This window comes from Carex rostrata, chromosome 11, assembly GCF_964058835.1.
Source record: "Carex rostrata chromosome 11, lpCarRost1.2, whole genome shotgun sequence".
In the NCBI taxonomy this organism is placed as follows: domain Eukaryota; kingdom Viridiplantae; phylum Streptophyta; class Magnoliopsida; order Poales; family Cyperaceae; genus Carex; species Carex rostrata.
In genome coordinates this window covers 13,000,520-13,016,410 of record NC_135928.1, presented here as the reverse complement: position 1 = coordinate 13,016,410, position 15,891 = coordinate 13,000,520, and the positions used below count along the sequence as shown (strand labels likewise).

General features: G+C 32.9%; 2 protein-coding genes across 2 annotated transcripts in view; one reads left to right on the top strand and one right to left on the bottom strand.

Annotated features, from left to right (window-relative positions):
* Window positions 1-3,601: 3,601 nt before the first annotated feature.
* Window positions 3,602-6,526, top strand: EMB2731 (ER membrane protein complex subunit 8/9 homolog). Its single transcript, XM_078310979.1, has 5 exons — window positions 3,602-3,879; window positions 4,921-5,070; window positions 5,187-5,246; window positions 5,937-6,103; window positions 6,270-6,526. Exons 1-5 carry the CDS (start codon window positions 3,667-3,669, stop codon window positions 6,298-6,300), a joined length of 621 nt encoding a protein of 206 aa, XP_078167105.1. The 5' UTR covers window positions 3,602-3,666; the 3' UTR covers window positions 6,301-6,526.
* Window positions 6,527-6,790: 264 nt separating this feature from the next.
* Window positions 6,791-15,891, bottom strand: part of LOC144561482 (uncharacterized) — a 33,654-nt gene continuing 24,553 nt past the window's right edge. The window contains exons 2-18 of the mRNA XM_078310446.1: window positions 13,045-13,244; window positions 12,099-12,149; window positions 11,670-11,771; window positions 11,459-11,570; window positions 11,317-11,362; window positions 11,139-11,210; window positions 10,244-10,306; window positions 9,944-10,098; window positions 9,797-9,861; window positions 9,530-9,680; window positions 9,098-9,203; window positions 8,881-9,016; window positions 8,103-8,167; window positions 7,807-7,986; window positions 7,616-7,688; window positions 7,439-7,525; window positions 6,791-7,074 (exon numbers count right to left, since the gene is read on the bottom strand). Coding sequence (XP_078166572.1) covers window positions 7,464-7,525; window positions 7,616-7,688; window positions 7,807-7,986; window positions 8,103-8,167; window positions 8,881-9,016; window positions 9,098-9,203; window positions 9,530-9,680; window positions 9,797-9,861; window positions 9,944-10,098; window positions 10,244-10,306; window positions 11,139-11,210; window positions 11,317-11,362; window positions 11,459-11,570; window positions 11,670-11,771; window positions 12,099-12,149; window positions 13,045-13,207 — 1,602 coding nt within the window. The 5' untranslated portion in view covers window positions 13,208-13,244 and the 3' untranslated portion in view covers window positions 6,791-7,074; window positions 7,439-7,463. The remainder of the gene's footprint in view (window positions 7,075-7,438; window positions 7,526-7,615; window positions 7,689-7,806; window positions 7,987-8,102; window positions 8,168-8,880; window positions 9,017-9,097; window positions 9,204-9,529; window positions 9,681-9,796; window positions 9,862-9,943; window positions 10,099-10,243; window positions 10,307-11,138; window positions 11,211-11,316; window positions 11,363-11,458; window positions 11,571-11,669; window positions 11,772-12,098; window positions 12,150-13,044; window positions 13,245-15,891) is intronic.

Sequence of the window (15,891 nt, the reverse complement as noted above, 5' to 3'; positions counted from 1 at the left end):
TATAAGGGTTTGGAAGCTTTTGTTAATAATTCCATTTATTTCAATTCATTTATGTTATTTTCTATGATTAATGAATGTATAGATTCTTTTTTAATAAAAATGAAATATGGATTGATTTCAGTAATCGAATAAATGAGATTTAATCCTCTTATATTAGTTGTCAATTCCGATATACCGCACTGATTTAAAGAATGATTAAAGAGAAGAGAGAAAACTACAACTTCATCACTGTGTTCGTCGTCGTCGTCCCCCTCCTCCTCATTCTCCTCTTCCTTGGAAAAGTGCCCAGTGAATAATAATTCATTTTGCAAAAAAAGGAAAAAGAAAAAAAAAGAATAAAATATATTCCGCGCTAGATTATTGTCATTTGTAAATTGAAAAGACAAATTTATTTCATAAAGAATTTAACCTATCTCTGCTTTTCTTTTGGTCAATTAGAAATCACAGATCAGTAAATGCAACTATGCACTGTGCGGCTTTCATTTGATAAGTTAAAACTCCTGTGATTAACGAGAGAAAAGTAAACAAGTTTAGGAAGCATTGATATATTTGGGCTCAGAAGTACAGACTGTATGTCTGTATGGGCCGCAGATATCAATATAAATTATCATTGGCATCAACTTAACATATGCAATATACATGCATTACTTATGTCGTCATATCAATACTGCACATGTGATTTTTATAATAGATAAATTATCTTACGATGAAGGTAAAAATGAAAACGATGCAACAAGTTTCTTGCTCAAAATTTCATGTCCTTGTCATGATATTAGTTTGATATTAGTTCTAAAAATATAAAACATAATTTATAAAACTTATATCACACATAGGGCTGCAAACGAATCGAACCGAATCGAACTCACTCCAGTTTGAGTTTGGTTTGAATTAATTTCAAATCAATTTTTTTACGAACTCAATTTTGAATCTTTTACGAATTTTTTTACGACAAGAAAGAGTGATCGTAGTCATTGAAAGCGAGAGGTGAAAGTCATCTAGGATTTTAGAACTGAGAGAGAGAATTACGACTTACGAGTTATAACTTATGGCTGGGCGGCCTTATGTTTTAATTTTTAAGTCATCAGCGAATATAAGTTATTAGTGGAAATCAACGGTTTACGTTACTTTGAATTTCGAACTAGAATAATTCGCGAACCTATTTCGAACGAACCAGGTCCAGTTTAAATTTGGTTTGAAAAAAAATTGAACTATTTCGAATCGATTTTTTTACAAGCTTTTTCGAATCAAACTCAAATCGAATCACGAACTACGAATTTTTTGTGCAGCCCTAATCACACGCTATCACAGAAAAAAAAGTCAATATGGAAAATAAATATTCATTGGAATAAATAGAAATCAACGAGAATAAACAGGAATAAATAGGAATAAATGAGAATAAATTGGAATAAACGGGAATAAATTGAAATAAACGGGAATACACGAATGATTAAACGGTAAAACGGCTGATTAATCGGAAAAATGACCGATTAATCATTTTCATTCGCAAATATGCATCCGTTAAGTGTATTCGTAACGGTTTAACCGCCGTTAACAATTAAACGGCTAATTAAACGCTTGTTAAAACACTTTTTACAACACTGCTCCTGATATGATACTGGCACATGTGATGCTGGTGCAAGGGGCAAGCAAAGAAGCCACACTCCTAAAATTCAAGAAGTGTTGAGCAAAAAACAGACCGGATCAATTTTTTTGGACAAATACCCGACCATATTCGTACCCGACTTTACTCTACCCAGGTACCCATCTACCCTTACCCGTACTCGTACCCTTATACCCGACCCACTTTAATTCAAATTCAAACCCAAAATTTAATTTTCCCCCACCCGGTTCAAAAAAAAAAAGAAAAAAAAGAAAAAAGAAAAAAAAACAGAAAAAATAGAAAAAAGAAAAAAAAAACCGGACCGGACCGGACCGCCCTACCCAGACCGCCCTACCCGGACTGCCCTGCCCCTCAAGGGTACAACCGGCACAGATATAGGATGGGCAGGGCACGATTTTTGAAAAAAACACCCGAGATACCGGTCTACCCGTGATACCCGTGCCCGACCAATACCCTTGCCCCTGCCCAGGTATACCCGGCCCGCCCGTGCCCTACCCGACTTTAATCCCCTACTTTCGGGTGGTCTTCGCGCGAATTGAAGGGGTTAAGTACGGTTTACTTAAGACCCCTGTTTTTGGTTGAGTACGGTTTACTATGCACCGTATCTCTGACAATTTGGTTTACAAGTTATAGCTTGGCAAACCATGCCCAGCCATCGCGAGTTTTCAGCGAAATTAATTTTATGTGACTGACTTGTGGGCCCAGGGTCTGGGGTTATGCTTTGGTACTCCAATTTGTACCTGACTTGACCAGAGTAATTGCTATGGGTACCCAAAGCCACATGGCATCAATCAGAGCTTGTCATTTATCAAATTTCATAACTTTTCAATCATTTTGAATTAGGAAATGTATAATATATCAAAATTCATGATTTAATCATGAATTTTATTTTGTAGAATTTATTTCCTATTTTGTGCTTTTGTACCATTTAATATATGATTGATATATTAATTGACTAATTCTAATTTAATTAAATAGCATCTTTGTCCAGATAATTATTTTTCAACTTAATTTTTAGGGTACAACAACAGGTTTCTTTTTCTTATAAGTTTTTCGTTCAAGCACAAAAATTAGAGTTTGAGTAAACAATTTCATGGTAAATCCCGATCCAAAATAATTTGACAAGTCTTGTAATTCGGTAATGTGACATTTAAGTAAATATACCAACTAGAAGACTTAACATTTTTCTTACACATACTACATATTTTATTTTTAAATAAATGATAAAATGATAATTTTATAAATTTAAAAAGAATTTTAATAAAAAGAAAGTTGGAAATATTTGTGAATTCTTGAAATTTTGAAGAATAAATATAATATTATGAATTTTAATATCTTCGATTTTAAAGTTATGTCAATCCAAACAACTCAATATGATATCTATACTAAAATATACTTAGGGATAAAATTTTATAATTTTTGAATTTGTTTTACTATTTGTTAAGATAGGTACAAAATAATTTTTTTGGACCGTTTATTTTTTAACCTATCTTAACCAATAGTAAGAAAAATCTCAAAAATTATAAAATTTCATCTCAAATATATTTTAAAATATATATCATGTTGAGCAGTTTGGATCGACAATTTAGACTTTAAAATAAAAAAAATACAAAATATAGAACATAAAACATGATGAGGCATGAAAAATATGAAGTATTGAAACTGTGCTAAATCCTAATACATAATTATGAAGTTTTTGAAGAATATACATAAAATTGTCCTTTATTATTAAAAAAGCCGCTATCACTTAAGCTACCCTTCACTAAACAAATTTGTTTATGTAGGGAAGTTAGTATTTTTAATAGCAAAAATGAAATATGTGTATATTAGTATGAGAAATAAATGAAATTTCTGTTAAAAATAAAATAAATGGTATTACAGTTACAGGCTTACAGCCAATTATTCCTGTGACTGTGTGTCTGTGACTGTGAGGAGGGAGGAGAATAAAATTGACAATTGAGGATCTCTTGGCCAAGGGTTTAATTTCCTTCTTCACCTCTCCAATTAGATCCGATCGCGATAAAATCATAAAAGACAAGAGAGAGATGGGTGGATCCAACGAGATCAAGTTCGAGCTATCCCAAAAGGCTTACATCAAGCTAGTTTTGCACGCCTTGAAGCATCCTTCATCGGCCGTCAATGGCATCCTCGTCGGCCGTCTCAGCTCCGACACCACCACCATTCAAATCGCAGATGTGATTCCTGTCTCGCACTCTGCATGCTCTCTCCTCCCTCCTCTTCAGATCGCTGTTACTCAGGTTTCATTTTCTATTAATCTCGCTTTGCAACTTCTAGTCTAGCTAGTAGCTACTGCCCTTTCGGATCAGGTGAAATTCAGTTCCTTATTCATTCAACCAGCCCTTTGAGTTGACCAAGTACTGTACCTTTAATCAATCACTGTATCAAGTCAATTATGTTTCTTCAGTAATGGTCTCGATTCACCATTCAACTAATAAAATTCCACATTCATCCATCCTTCAAATTTTTTATGGCTTTTAAGATTCAGTTTAATTTATTATTTGTTAAGGTGATTTTATATGGAACACGAAAAAATCATAACATAGCATGCCTTTCCCTATTGAAGTTTCACAAGAGCCCCAAAACGTCCCTTTTCCCAACTGTTTCTCTCCTTACAAATGATCAAGAAAAAAATAATAGTTCTAAGCATTGTCGTAGTTAGTAGAGGAGGGATAAATTTGAGTTGACACTTTCCAAATTACTACGGTGCTTTCTTCATTTAGAGGAGCATACATGGCACACTGATGTTCTGTTCGAGCATCCAGGGTTATCTTTTTCTTTAATTAAAAACTGGTATTCTGAATTGGTGTCATTGAATAACCATCCATTCCAATTAATATAGGTGCCAAACGGTGCCAAATTTTTTCTCTGTGCTTAATATATGTGTTTCATATAATCTCACCATGTGTATTAGAAACTATAGGATTTTGACATCATTTCAACTACCGTCAAGAGATCCTCAAATGTAGCAAAATTTTGTCCACTGATTTGGTTACCTCTTGATGCATACAAAATAAAGTTGAAGTGATGCATTTTCTTGTGGACACATAGTGCATTTTATGTGTAACTTTATTAATCAATTAGTTTTATTATTTGAAAGTTAAAAAAAATAGTTATTCGAGATGTAATTTTATTGAAAAGGATTTGGCACCAAAGTCTTTGCAACTGGATCCCTACTCTTAGTAATTGCCGTCTTCTACGATTCTTTACTTTTGGTGGATATCTTTTAGTTTACTCCCTTTTTCATATATATTGAAGAAATAAAATTAAAAATTGTACAGGGGGAGGAGTACTTTTTGAAGGAAGGTGAGCTAAACGTGGTGGGGTACTATCATGCAAATGAGAGATATGATGATTGCGAGCTGGGCCCCGCAGCTCGCAGAAATGGGGATCACATCTTTCGCAACTTTCCTCAAGCTGCAGTGCTGCTGGTATATGCCTGCCTTAATTGATTCTTGTTTTTTATTACATTGTCATCTTTTTCTTTTTAAATTATTAGAAAATCCCAATCATTTTTAAATTGAATATAATTTTTTTTTTGCGACAGTTGGATAACAAGAAGCTTGATCATTTAATTAAGGAGAAGGCACGTGATCCTGCTGTTATGGTAACCACACCTTTCCTTGTACCTATTTTTATCTAGTTAAAGCTTATCATGATGGGGAAGAATATATATTGACTGCCAAGCATACTGGGAAAATGGTTATCAAAATCATAAACTCTTTATGTTCTCCATAGTTTAGATGGGTTGCGTATCAAACTTGGTGCAATTTGAAAATCATTTGGTTATTCATCAACTGTTCAAGCTACAACCGAAACCTTTCCACATTTCTCAGTAAATGACCAATATTTTTTCAAATTATACCAAATTTGAGACAGATCCTATGCAAACTATAAAGACCGTATTTGAAATTCTAGTTTTTCCTTTTTGATCACCGTTTGGTTGGTTGTCCAAGAAGTTTGTTTTCAAATAACCAATCTCTACATGATACAAGGACTTTCTATCTCTGTTTACCAGTTGTACATATGTGTTTTATACTAGGACAAACCTGACTGGTTGTATTAAGTTATAATTTAATTGATATTTATTTATTTATTGTATATTTAGTTAATTAATTATTTTTATTTCTGCTTGCTAATACCAGCACAAACATGACTACTTGTCCTTTGTATATTTTCCCATTGTTGATGTGTAATATTCTTCTTTTCTGAAAATTTAAAAAAAATTAAGTTGGAATAATTAAACTTCATCCCTAAATTAAAAAATGCTCATCCTCAAATTTGAATCCAATTACAGCTTTTCACAAGGGACTCATCTAAAGGTTGGCACCAGGTTGGGTCTGAGGGTACAAACAAGTTAGTTCTAAAAGAGCCGTCAGCACATGCTTTACTGTCTGATTATATTGCATCAAAAAAGTGGCTAGAAATAGTTGATTTTGAAGACCACCTCGATGACATAAGCAAGTAAGTTATTCCAATGGGAATTGTAATTCCAGCCTTAACCATTTTTACCTAGTTAGTAGATAAAAGGATTTAATTTAAGTTTGGATCTTATATATTGTTACTTTGTGTGCATCTGTTTCTTCTTAATGGTAGGAGATTTCTGACATGTGTTTCTTATCCTTTCCAGGGACTGGGTTAATCCTAATCTCTTCAAGTAAAAGCTGCTGCATATTTTTGAGCTATTTGACAATTAGTAGATGAATCAAACAAGAACAATATTATTTATCATGTCAGTTTATTTTAATTGAAAATTTTGTTTTACTTGTTATTGTTAAGAACTCTTTTCTTGTGGTTCCGATTAAATTAAAAATATAAATTGTGCACAACATCATTCAATAAATTACTAACGGGTATTCTAAGTTTCATTAAATTTTGCACTCTGCAGCTTTTGTTTTCCTACGTTGTCTTGTGCAAACGCATGGATGCTGATAAAAATAAAAATAAAAATAACATTTCTAAATCAATTTTTATAGGGTCGTATAAATATGAAACTTATCGGGCGTGAATATGGCACATGCCCAGATTAATCAGAAGCTCTTCAAGTGTTAATATTTTAATATAAATTTTTGTTTGGAAAGTATAATGCAAACATAAACAAGCATAAACTCTTTGAACATGAATATATTAAAATAAAAGGCAAATATCTACTCATAGCCAACTATTTGTTTTTTTTCACATATAATATACCATTATCTGACAACAGGAAAAAGGATGATAATATAATTATATCCCTCCATAATCACTGCAAACACATAAACACAAGAAAAGGGCAATTAATGACTCCCTCTTCCCCCATTCCATGGCTCTCCAATTAAATAATACAACATGAAATGGAAATGGGTATGATAATAACTTAAGCTAAAGATAAAATGGTCCCTCGTTCTAATATTTCCAAAAATACTCGATTAGGCTTCTCAGTACAGAATGCCCTCCTGCAAAAGAAATTAGCATCATATTTATTAAGACCAACATGGAGATATCCTATTATCCAAATCACATGATATCCCTTTCAATAATTTATTACATTGATAGGACTCAAAAACTAATAAATAAACTTATTAATTCATCCACTTCCTAATAATTTTTTTTTCAACTTCCCGATTTTTTTTTCGTAAGACAGCCTACTAGCCCTCAATTTTTGAACTGGAAAGCCAACTCAGACAAGGATCTTGTTTAAAAGATGTACAAAATGCCAGAAACATCTACAACTCGGCCACATATTATAACTATCTTATAAAAATGGATATGCTTTGTTTTCATAATCAAATCTTAGAAAGTTGGCAAAAGAGATCATACCAACTATTACAAAATTGTCTTAAGCTTAGAAAGTTGTGCTTCCAGGCCTGGGAAGATTCACAACCTTCCCTACAGCCACAGTTTTCCCTGCATGAAAATTCAATAACAAAGAATTAAGATCAAATTAATGATGCCAATAGGAAGGAAAAAGATCAAAATGTGAGATTGTTTTCTTACCTTCGCTCCGAAGGGTGAACCTTCCAAGCTGAGGAAAAACAGAGAAATTCTCGATGCATATCAAATTGTTTACCTACAATAAAGAGCACAGAAAGAAGTAAACATCATAAGCATTTACAAGGTTTTTGCTAATATTAAATAAACAAATTGTATTTTTTTTTTTGTATGCATGTCTGAGAAATAAGTCTAACCTGGACACGGCAAACAACAACAGCACCATTTTTAACAAAACGAGGCTTTTTGGGCTTTTTCTTCTTTGAGTCATCTTTCTTTCTTTTTGTATCGATCTCTTCTATCAGCTCCACTATTTCACACTCCTCTACTACTGAGTGGATGTGCAGCACTGCACTATATCCTGCTGTGAATATAGCCTTTTTCACAAAACAAAAACTTGCACTATTTAGTTTTCTACAATAAAAATCAGAATAAAAACTAAAAGAAAGTACAACAAACACAAGAAAAAAATAGAACAGAAAGGTAGGCATACATTGTCAAGTAGCTCAAGGATCTGCAACTGAGCGTGAAATTCAGTAACAGCTGTCACCGGGTTAGCTGCATGTCTCAGACAAAGGCTAATTAGTCAAAATATTACCAGAATTCTTGATGCAACTCAGAAAATTAGAAAGAGAGTAAGGAGACAAACACACAGAGGAGAATATAGAAAGAAATATCTATTACTAAAAACTGAATTACAACACACTGTGCATAGCATATAAATAGGCTTCAGACACACACAGAGTTACCATAAACTAAAACAAATCACAATTATACATCAATCCTGACTGAACATACTAGAATCCTTTCAAATTTTACCAGAACATAACAGTAATAGAGAACACGAAAAAAAACCTATCAATTGCACTTACAATACACAACTTTACTAGGATCCAACATGTTCTTTTCAATTCGCGTCGATCCTTTCAAATATTAACCCAAATAAAAGTGAGACCCAGCATTTCACAAATTTACAACAAACACTTATTTTATTTAATTTTGGCTAGGAGTACTAGTAGGTGTGAATGCAAAATGTCAACATCTATAATCTTTTATGAATAGCATAATCTATGGTAATCCAAAAAATCTTGAAACTAGTTGCAAATTGAGAAATGTTATAACTATGGACAAATGCTCGGACAAGTCATAAATATTTGATAAGCATACTCAGTACTGGGTACATGTAAATAAGTAATTAAGCACTCAGAATCCCACCAATACAGGCAATAAAGATAAATAAATAGATAGATGGAGAGAGAGATAGAGCATACAAATGCTAGAGAGCACAAAACCAGATAGAACATCCTCTTCCTCAATGCCAGACAATTTGACCCTCACATTCTCTCCAGGGCCCGCTATTTCGACTTCATTTTCATCACAGTGTACCGATAGTACCTTCACATTTGCCTGCTCAATAGATAAATTATTAGCCTTAGTTGCTACATAAATTATATAGAAACATATTAAAAAAAATGAACTACACAATACTTTGTTTGGCATGACGAGTAAGTTATCTCCTCTTTTTATTGAACCAGATTCTATCTTTCCCATCACAATAGTTCCCATATCCTTGTATTTATCAATCATTGGCATTCTGAATTAAAAACAAAAACAAAAAACAAATGTGAGTTGAAGCAAAGCCAATGACATACTAAAGCAAAAGTTATCTACAACATAAAGGATGTGAGGAAGGTCAGATTTCCTGTCATTTGCCTGAATGATCATATTTTGGTAAAAGTAAATTATATTTATGTTCCCATTTTCAGTTTATATGCAAGTTTAGTTGTATATGTAAATAAACCAGCATACTAGTAAATTATGAAAGTAATATTAAAAGAATGAGAACTGAACAGACAGATAGTAAGCAGACAGAAAAAAAGGAAAGGTAAAAATGTACAATAAGAAGTACATATCATGGACCTTACTGGACCTTTAGGGTCTCCCAAGGGAACCTCAATTTTGTCCAAGACCTCAAAAAGGCAAGGGCCATCCCACCAACTGCATGTTTTCTTGTCTAACCGTTCTTTCATATTTGACCCCATCAAACCCGAGATAGGCAAGAATTGAACATCTGTTATTTCAATTACATTGAGAATAAACCAAATGCATGATAAGAGACTAATTAAGTACCAAAATTTGAAATTGATACTGGTATAAAAATACTTTAGGTTAAGTTAGGGATGTTACCTTTCTTGACATTATAACCAGAAGTTTTGAGGAAAGGAGACATCTTTGATTCTATCTCATCGTATCTAAAAGAAAAACAGGAAATTGTCAAACACTTATAAACTACGCTGTGGTGGAAGAAAAGGGATAAGACATGATGAAAGTAACCTTGACTTGTCCCAGTTAACAGTAGGATCATCCATCTTATTAACCACCACAACTAATTTGGCAACACCAAGTGTTTTGGCAAGAAGCACATGCTCCCTTGTCTGGCCACCCTTTTCATACCCCGTCTCAAATTCACCTTTTCTCGCAGATATGACCTTCATTGAGAAAGGAACAGAGAAGGATTCAGTAATTAAGTTCAATGTTCAAGCACCAAAACTATCCAAGTGTATACAGGCACACATGTGTGTGCTCAACCATCAAATAAATAATTGAATAAATAGACAGATAATATATGCTCACCAAAACACCTATATCAGCTTGGGAAGCACCACTTATCATGTTAGGAACATAGCTCTTGTGTCCCTGAATGTTTTAAAAAGACTAGAATAGTAAGACTTTATTTTGATATACTATCTCCACAAAAAATTGGGGGAATGGGATTTATTCTGTTAAAAAAAAATAATCTGGTAGGGTACCTAACATGGCCCTTGTGTCGCTGAATGTTTAAAAAGACTAGAATAGTAAGACTTTATTTTGATATACTATCTCCACAAAAAATTGGAGGAATGGGATTTATTCTGTTAAAAAAAAAAAAAAATCTGGTAGGGTACCTAACATGGCTCGTGTCGCTGAATGTTTTAAAAAGACTAGAATAGTAATACTTTTATTTTGATATACTATCTCCACAAAAATTTGGAAAAATGGGATTTATTCTGTTAAAAAAAAATAATCTGGTAGGGTACCTAACATGGCTCTTGTGTCCTTGAATGTTTTAAAAAGACTGGAATAGTAAGACTTTATTTCGATATACTATCTCCACAAAAAATTGGAGGAATGGGATTTATTCTGTTAAAAAAAAAATAATCTGGTAGGGTACCTTCTGGATAGTCAAATGAATAGTACTATTCGGGTTAGAGAGCTTAGTTCGCTACTCCACCTAAAGGCTGGGTTTGCAAAATAGCAGTACCAGCACTATTCTAAAACCTTTGATTAAGCGTTTGGAATACAAGCAAAACAGAATATTCTGAAAATAGAATACAGCATTTGCTATCCTTACTACAGTTAGCATACACAAATAAGGCTCAGTCTTTGCTCAATCAAAGAGCACCGTTTTAATTATTCCCGAAATATATTAGTACAGTATTTGAAGAAACATAAATAGAATGAAAACAACATGGATAAGAAAGAAAATTACTGGGGCATCGAGAATTGTGAATCTTGTGGTCTCTGTCTCAAAGTGGGCCCTCCCCACCTCAACAGTTTTGCCCTAGAGCAACATAATAAAAAAGAAAAGAAAATGAACTTTGTCATACATGTAAGATATGCAATCATTTTTCCATACCAAAATTGCTTGCAAGAATTAAATACAACACCTTGACACGTTCTTCCTCATTAGTATCCATAATATATGCCATGTACCTAGGAACCACAGAAATACCATTACATTGCAGCATTTCCAATAATAAAAAATAAAAATATAAAACTGATTGCAAGACAAATTAAATAAAAGCATACCAACTCTCTCTGCTTTTTTCTTTTGCTTCCTTCTCATACTTCTGGATTGTTCTGTCATCCACCTGGCCACTTAAGAAAAGTATCTGACCTCCAGTCGTTGACTTACCAGCATCTGCATGGATAGAAAAAATTAAAGCAAACAATGGAATGTGCTTCTTCTTTTTTCATTTATTTTTTGGGATATGGTACTGCATTGCCTTAAGAAACTTACCAACATGACCAATGAAAACAACATTCAAGTGCCTCTTCTTGTTCTCTTCGTTATATTCTTCAGCTTCTGGCTCCTCTACAGGAACCACTTCTTTCACTTTTCCTGATAAATTGGAATAAAGCTTTCTGTAATCAGCACTTCAATATTTGAAACTAACACCACAATTTCTCATACTTCCAATTGACATTATAACATCCATATGGTGTTTTTCTGTTAATTAATACTTCCAATTGAAATTTGGAACCGACCTTATATTTACCAACTAGAACTGAAGTTTGACAAACTGTCAGAAATTTCAGACAACTCTCTTTTCAGTGACACTATCAGAGAGATTAGTTGTCAATTGCAAAAATTTCAAAGAACGAAAAAAAAAAAAAATGGGAGTAAAATTCAATTTTTAGAAATTATTTGCAAAAGACAACAATTTACCTTTTGTTCCCAACTCCAGGGATTGAACACCAGCCTCAACTTCCTTTACATCTGACAGCATAATGCAGAGCTGATGTCAGCAGAGATAAAACCTTGGTTTTTTTTTTTATGAACGTGGCCATGTGCTATGATATAGAATGAAGCCTATGATGCATCTTATGATAGTAATATGTTGTGAAAAAAAAAAAATTATGCCCTTTTTGAAGCATCAGAAGGAAGGGGACTAATGAATTGGCTCATAACCATGCCCATCATTTAGCAAGAGGAAGTAATATAAAGTCAATCTTTGATTCTTTAACTGACACATTGAAATGTACATTTTAGCTAAATAACTAATTACATGATGTAAGAAAAAGAGACCAGATTACAAATAAGAAGTTGAAGCAACGAAGTACATAAGAGCCACTAATAGAGCTTCTTGTCAGGCACAATATTTTATGGCAGAATATAACTAGTATTCGTAATTAGTACCAATCTCCATATACACATGCAATTACATATTATAGTATAGAAAAGAAGTTGGTGAAACCTATCCATGCCTAGTACCTAATTAATGAAAGCTCTTATCAGAAAGCACAAAATTGACTGGTTAATTATAGTAGCATACTGGCATGACTTATTAATTAGAGAGCATCAGGATTCCACAGAATCTAATTATCTGTACCAGTGGTGATAACACAAGACATGTATGCAGAGAAGCAACCACAATTCTTTAAGTTTAAAGGTCTTTTAGTTTGATCAAAAAACAATTTGAAATTACAAATGATAATTAAATGACAGTACCTCTACTTATGTCAATTTCTAAGTTAACAACTTCATCTGAAACGAAACAGATACAGACCAAATGTTAAGGATACAATTCCAACAGATCTCAGTTGGAAAGATACACTACATAATTCCTTAGAAAACAAAACAATTTGTCGAAAAGAAGCTGAGATAATCATACCTTGAGCTGCGGGAGTTATGATTTCAGTTTTACTCTGCATCGGCTCGGTTACAGCCACGCCGTCATCATCTCGGCTCCAATCGCCTTCATCATCGTTTCCGACAGCTTCTACGGCCACGGAGGTGGATGGTGCATGAGAGTTAATCTCAACCATCGGTTCCATCTTAGATCGATGCTCGTTTGTTTGCTTTTATCTCCTTCTATTTTCTCTTATTCTCTTCTCTGGTTTTGGGCTTGCAGCCGCAGTTGAGGAAGGAAGTGCCTTTTATTGTCTGGATCGGGTTCTTAGTTCTTCTTCTTACAAGCAGAAAACATATTCTGATTTTCCAGTGTCGTTTCTCTCATGTATTAGCTGTTGCGGGTCTCTGACAAATGAATTTTTGGTGTTTACTACCATTCGGTATGCTTTTCGTACGCGGGACCCAAATTCAGCAGATCCGAACATAAGGAATTCAAGTATTAGAGTCGGTTTGGCAATTGACACTTGGTTGACACGTTTCAGTTCAAGTGACTTCGGAAAGAAGACATACCACAATAAACGTCGATTTGGCAATTGACACTTGGTTGACACGTTTCAGTTCAAGTGACTTCGGAAAGAAGACATACCACAATAAAACTTAATTAACTAAACAAATCCAAATTAAAATAATTGTCTTTTTATTATTCTTTAATTTCTCCACAAAATAGTTGATCGATGGTCAAATTGTAATTGTAATAAATTTATAAATTATATTATCTACTTATAAAAAATATATCTCTGCATTTTTTTTTTCTAAATTCCAGTTTTTTTTTTTCATAAAATTATCATAATGGTTAAAAGAAAAGAGTAAAAACATGAAGACCTATCTAAGCACTTTATTATGATCGTGCGGTCTGTATTGCCCGAGATTTTTAAAAATACCATATTACCAAAAATGATAAACCAAAAGACCATAATAGTGTGAAATATCGAAAAATAACATGGCCGCATCCCCTAGATGCGGCCACCTTTTTTTTTAATAGGTTAAACTGCTGCACGAGAAGGCAAAAAAAAAACAAAAAAAAATGGTGGCCGCATCCCCTAGATGCGCCCACTATAAAAGTGGCCGCATTTTGGGGATGCGGCCATGCTATTTTTCGATATTTCACAGCATTATGGTCTTTTGGTTTATCATTTTTGAAAATATAGTATTTTTAAAAATTTCGGCTGTATTGCTCCATTTAGTTGTTGAAAATGAGAAAAGATCTCGCGTTTGTGTCATATTTCGATGTGATTTTAAAATGAGGAGGGATCAAGTTACAACAATTTTTGAGTTACAACAAGTATTTTCTACATTTTCAAAGTTCAAATCGTCGATCCAAACCGTTAGATGTGATCTCTACAATAAAATCTATTTGGAGACCAAATTTTACATTTTTTGAAATTTTTTTGCTATTTATTAAGATGGGTTCAAAATTCAATGATATGAATTTGACTAGTTTTTGTATCAATCTTAATAAATAGTAAACAAATTCTAAAAAATGTAAAATTTGGTCTCCAAGCACATTTTATTGTAGAGATCACATCTAACAGTTTGGATCGACGATTTGGACTTTGAAAATGTAAAAAATACTTGTTATAACTTGTTATAACTCAAAAATTATTGTAACTTGATACCCCCTCTTTTAAAATATATCAACTAAAGATGCCAATTAGGCAAATGCATAATCATGCATAGTTTCTTATTTTTTTCCGTTTCTGATTTGTGAGTTGTGACCCTCAAGTTGTTTTTAAAATTTTATTGTCCTTCTATTTCGATATGATCTTAAAATATATAACTAAAGATGCATATTAGGCAAATACATAATCATGCATAGTTTCGCAATCTTTAGATCCAATGATTTTTTTTTACTATTTAAAAATTAGTAAAATAATTCTAAAACATGTAAAATTTGGCATCCAAGTATATCTTAATATGAAATCACGTTGAGACAATTCAGATTAATTATTTGAACTTTAAAAATAAAAATATAAATTCATAATACATATTAATATATAATATGCATAGTAGCGTACGGAGACTCACTCTATTCAAATGTGAATTATATGAATTTTCTTCTCATGCCTTCTGTGTGTGTGTGTATATGAGGAGGGATCTGATTACACCATTTTTTGGTGACACCGAATTACACTCTCCATTTTCAAAATTTACAAAGTCTAAACAGTCGATTCAAACCGTTCAATTTGTTGGATATGTTAAAATGTGCTTGCATATCAAATTTTACATTTTTTGAATTTTTTTACTATTTATTAAGTATTTAACAAAATCGCTATATTTAGACCGTTGAATTTTGGTACCCATCTTAATAAATAGTAAAAAAATTCAGAAAAATGTAAAATTTGATCTGCAAGCACATTTTTAATATATCCAACAAGTTGAACGGTTTGGATCGATTGTTTGGACTTTGTAAACATAGGGTGTAATCTGGTGTCACCAAAAAAGGATGTAATCAGATCCCTCCTATATATATATATATATATATATAGCTAAGAGGCCTCCCGTGCTACGGCTCAATATTCGACTTTTCAAAATTCTAACGGTCGATCCGAACCGTTCATCTTGTTCTCCATATTAATATGTGCTTGGAGACCAAATTTTACATATTTTGGAAATGTTTTACTGTTTTTTTAGATTTATTGAAAATCGCTGTTTTTCAGACAAATCTGGACCATAAAAAACAGCGATATTCAATAAATCTAAAAAAATAGTAAAAAATTTCCAAAAAATGTAAAATTTGGTCTCCAAACACATATTAATATGGAGAACAAGATGAACGGTTCGGATCGACTGTTAGGATTTTGAAAAGTCAAATATTGAGCCGTAGTAC

What these genes read in the sequence shown, in the direction of transcription:
- EMB2731 (XM_078310979.1), top strand. Translation starts at nt 3,667, where the DNA reads ATGGGTGGATCCAACGAGATCAAGTTCGAGCTATCCCAAAAGGCTTAC. An exon ending in CTCAAGCTGCAGTGCTGCTG is followed by an intron (nt 5,071 to 5,186) that starts GTATATGCCTGC and finishes TTTTTGCGACAG; the next exon opens with TTGGATAACAAGAAGCTTGA. An exon ending in CACCTCGATGACATAAGCAA is followed by an intron (nt 6,104 to 6,269) that starts GTAAGTTATTCC and finishes TATCCTTTCCAG; the next exon opens with GGACTGGGTTAATCCTAATC.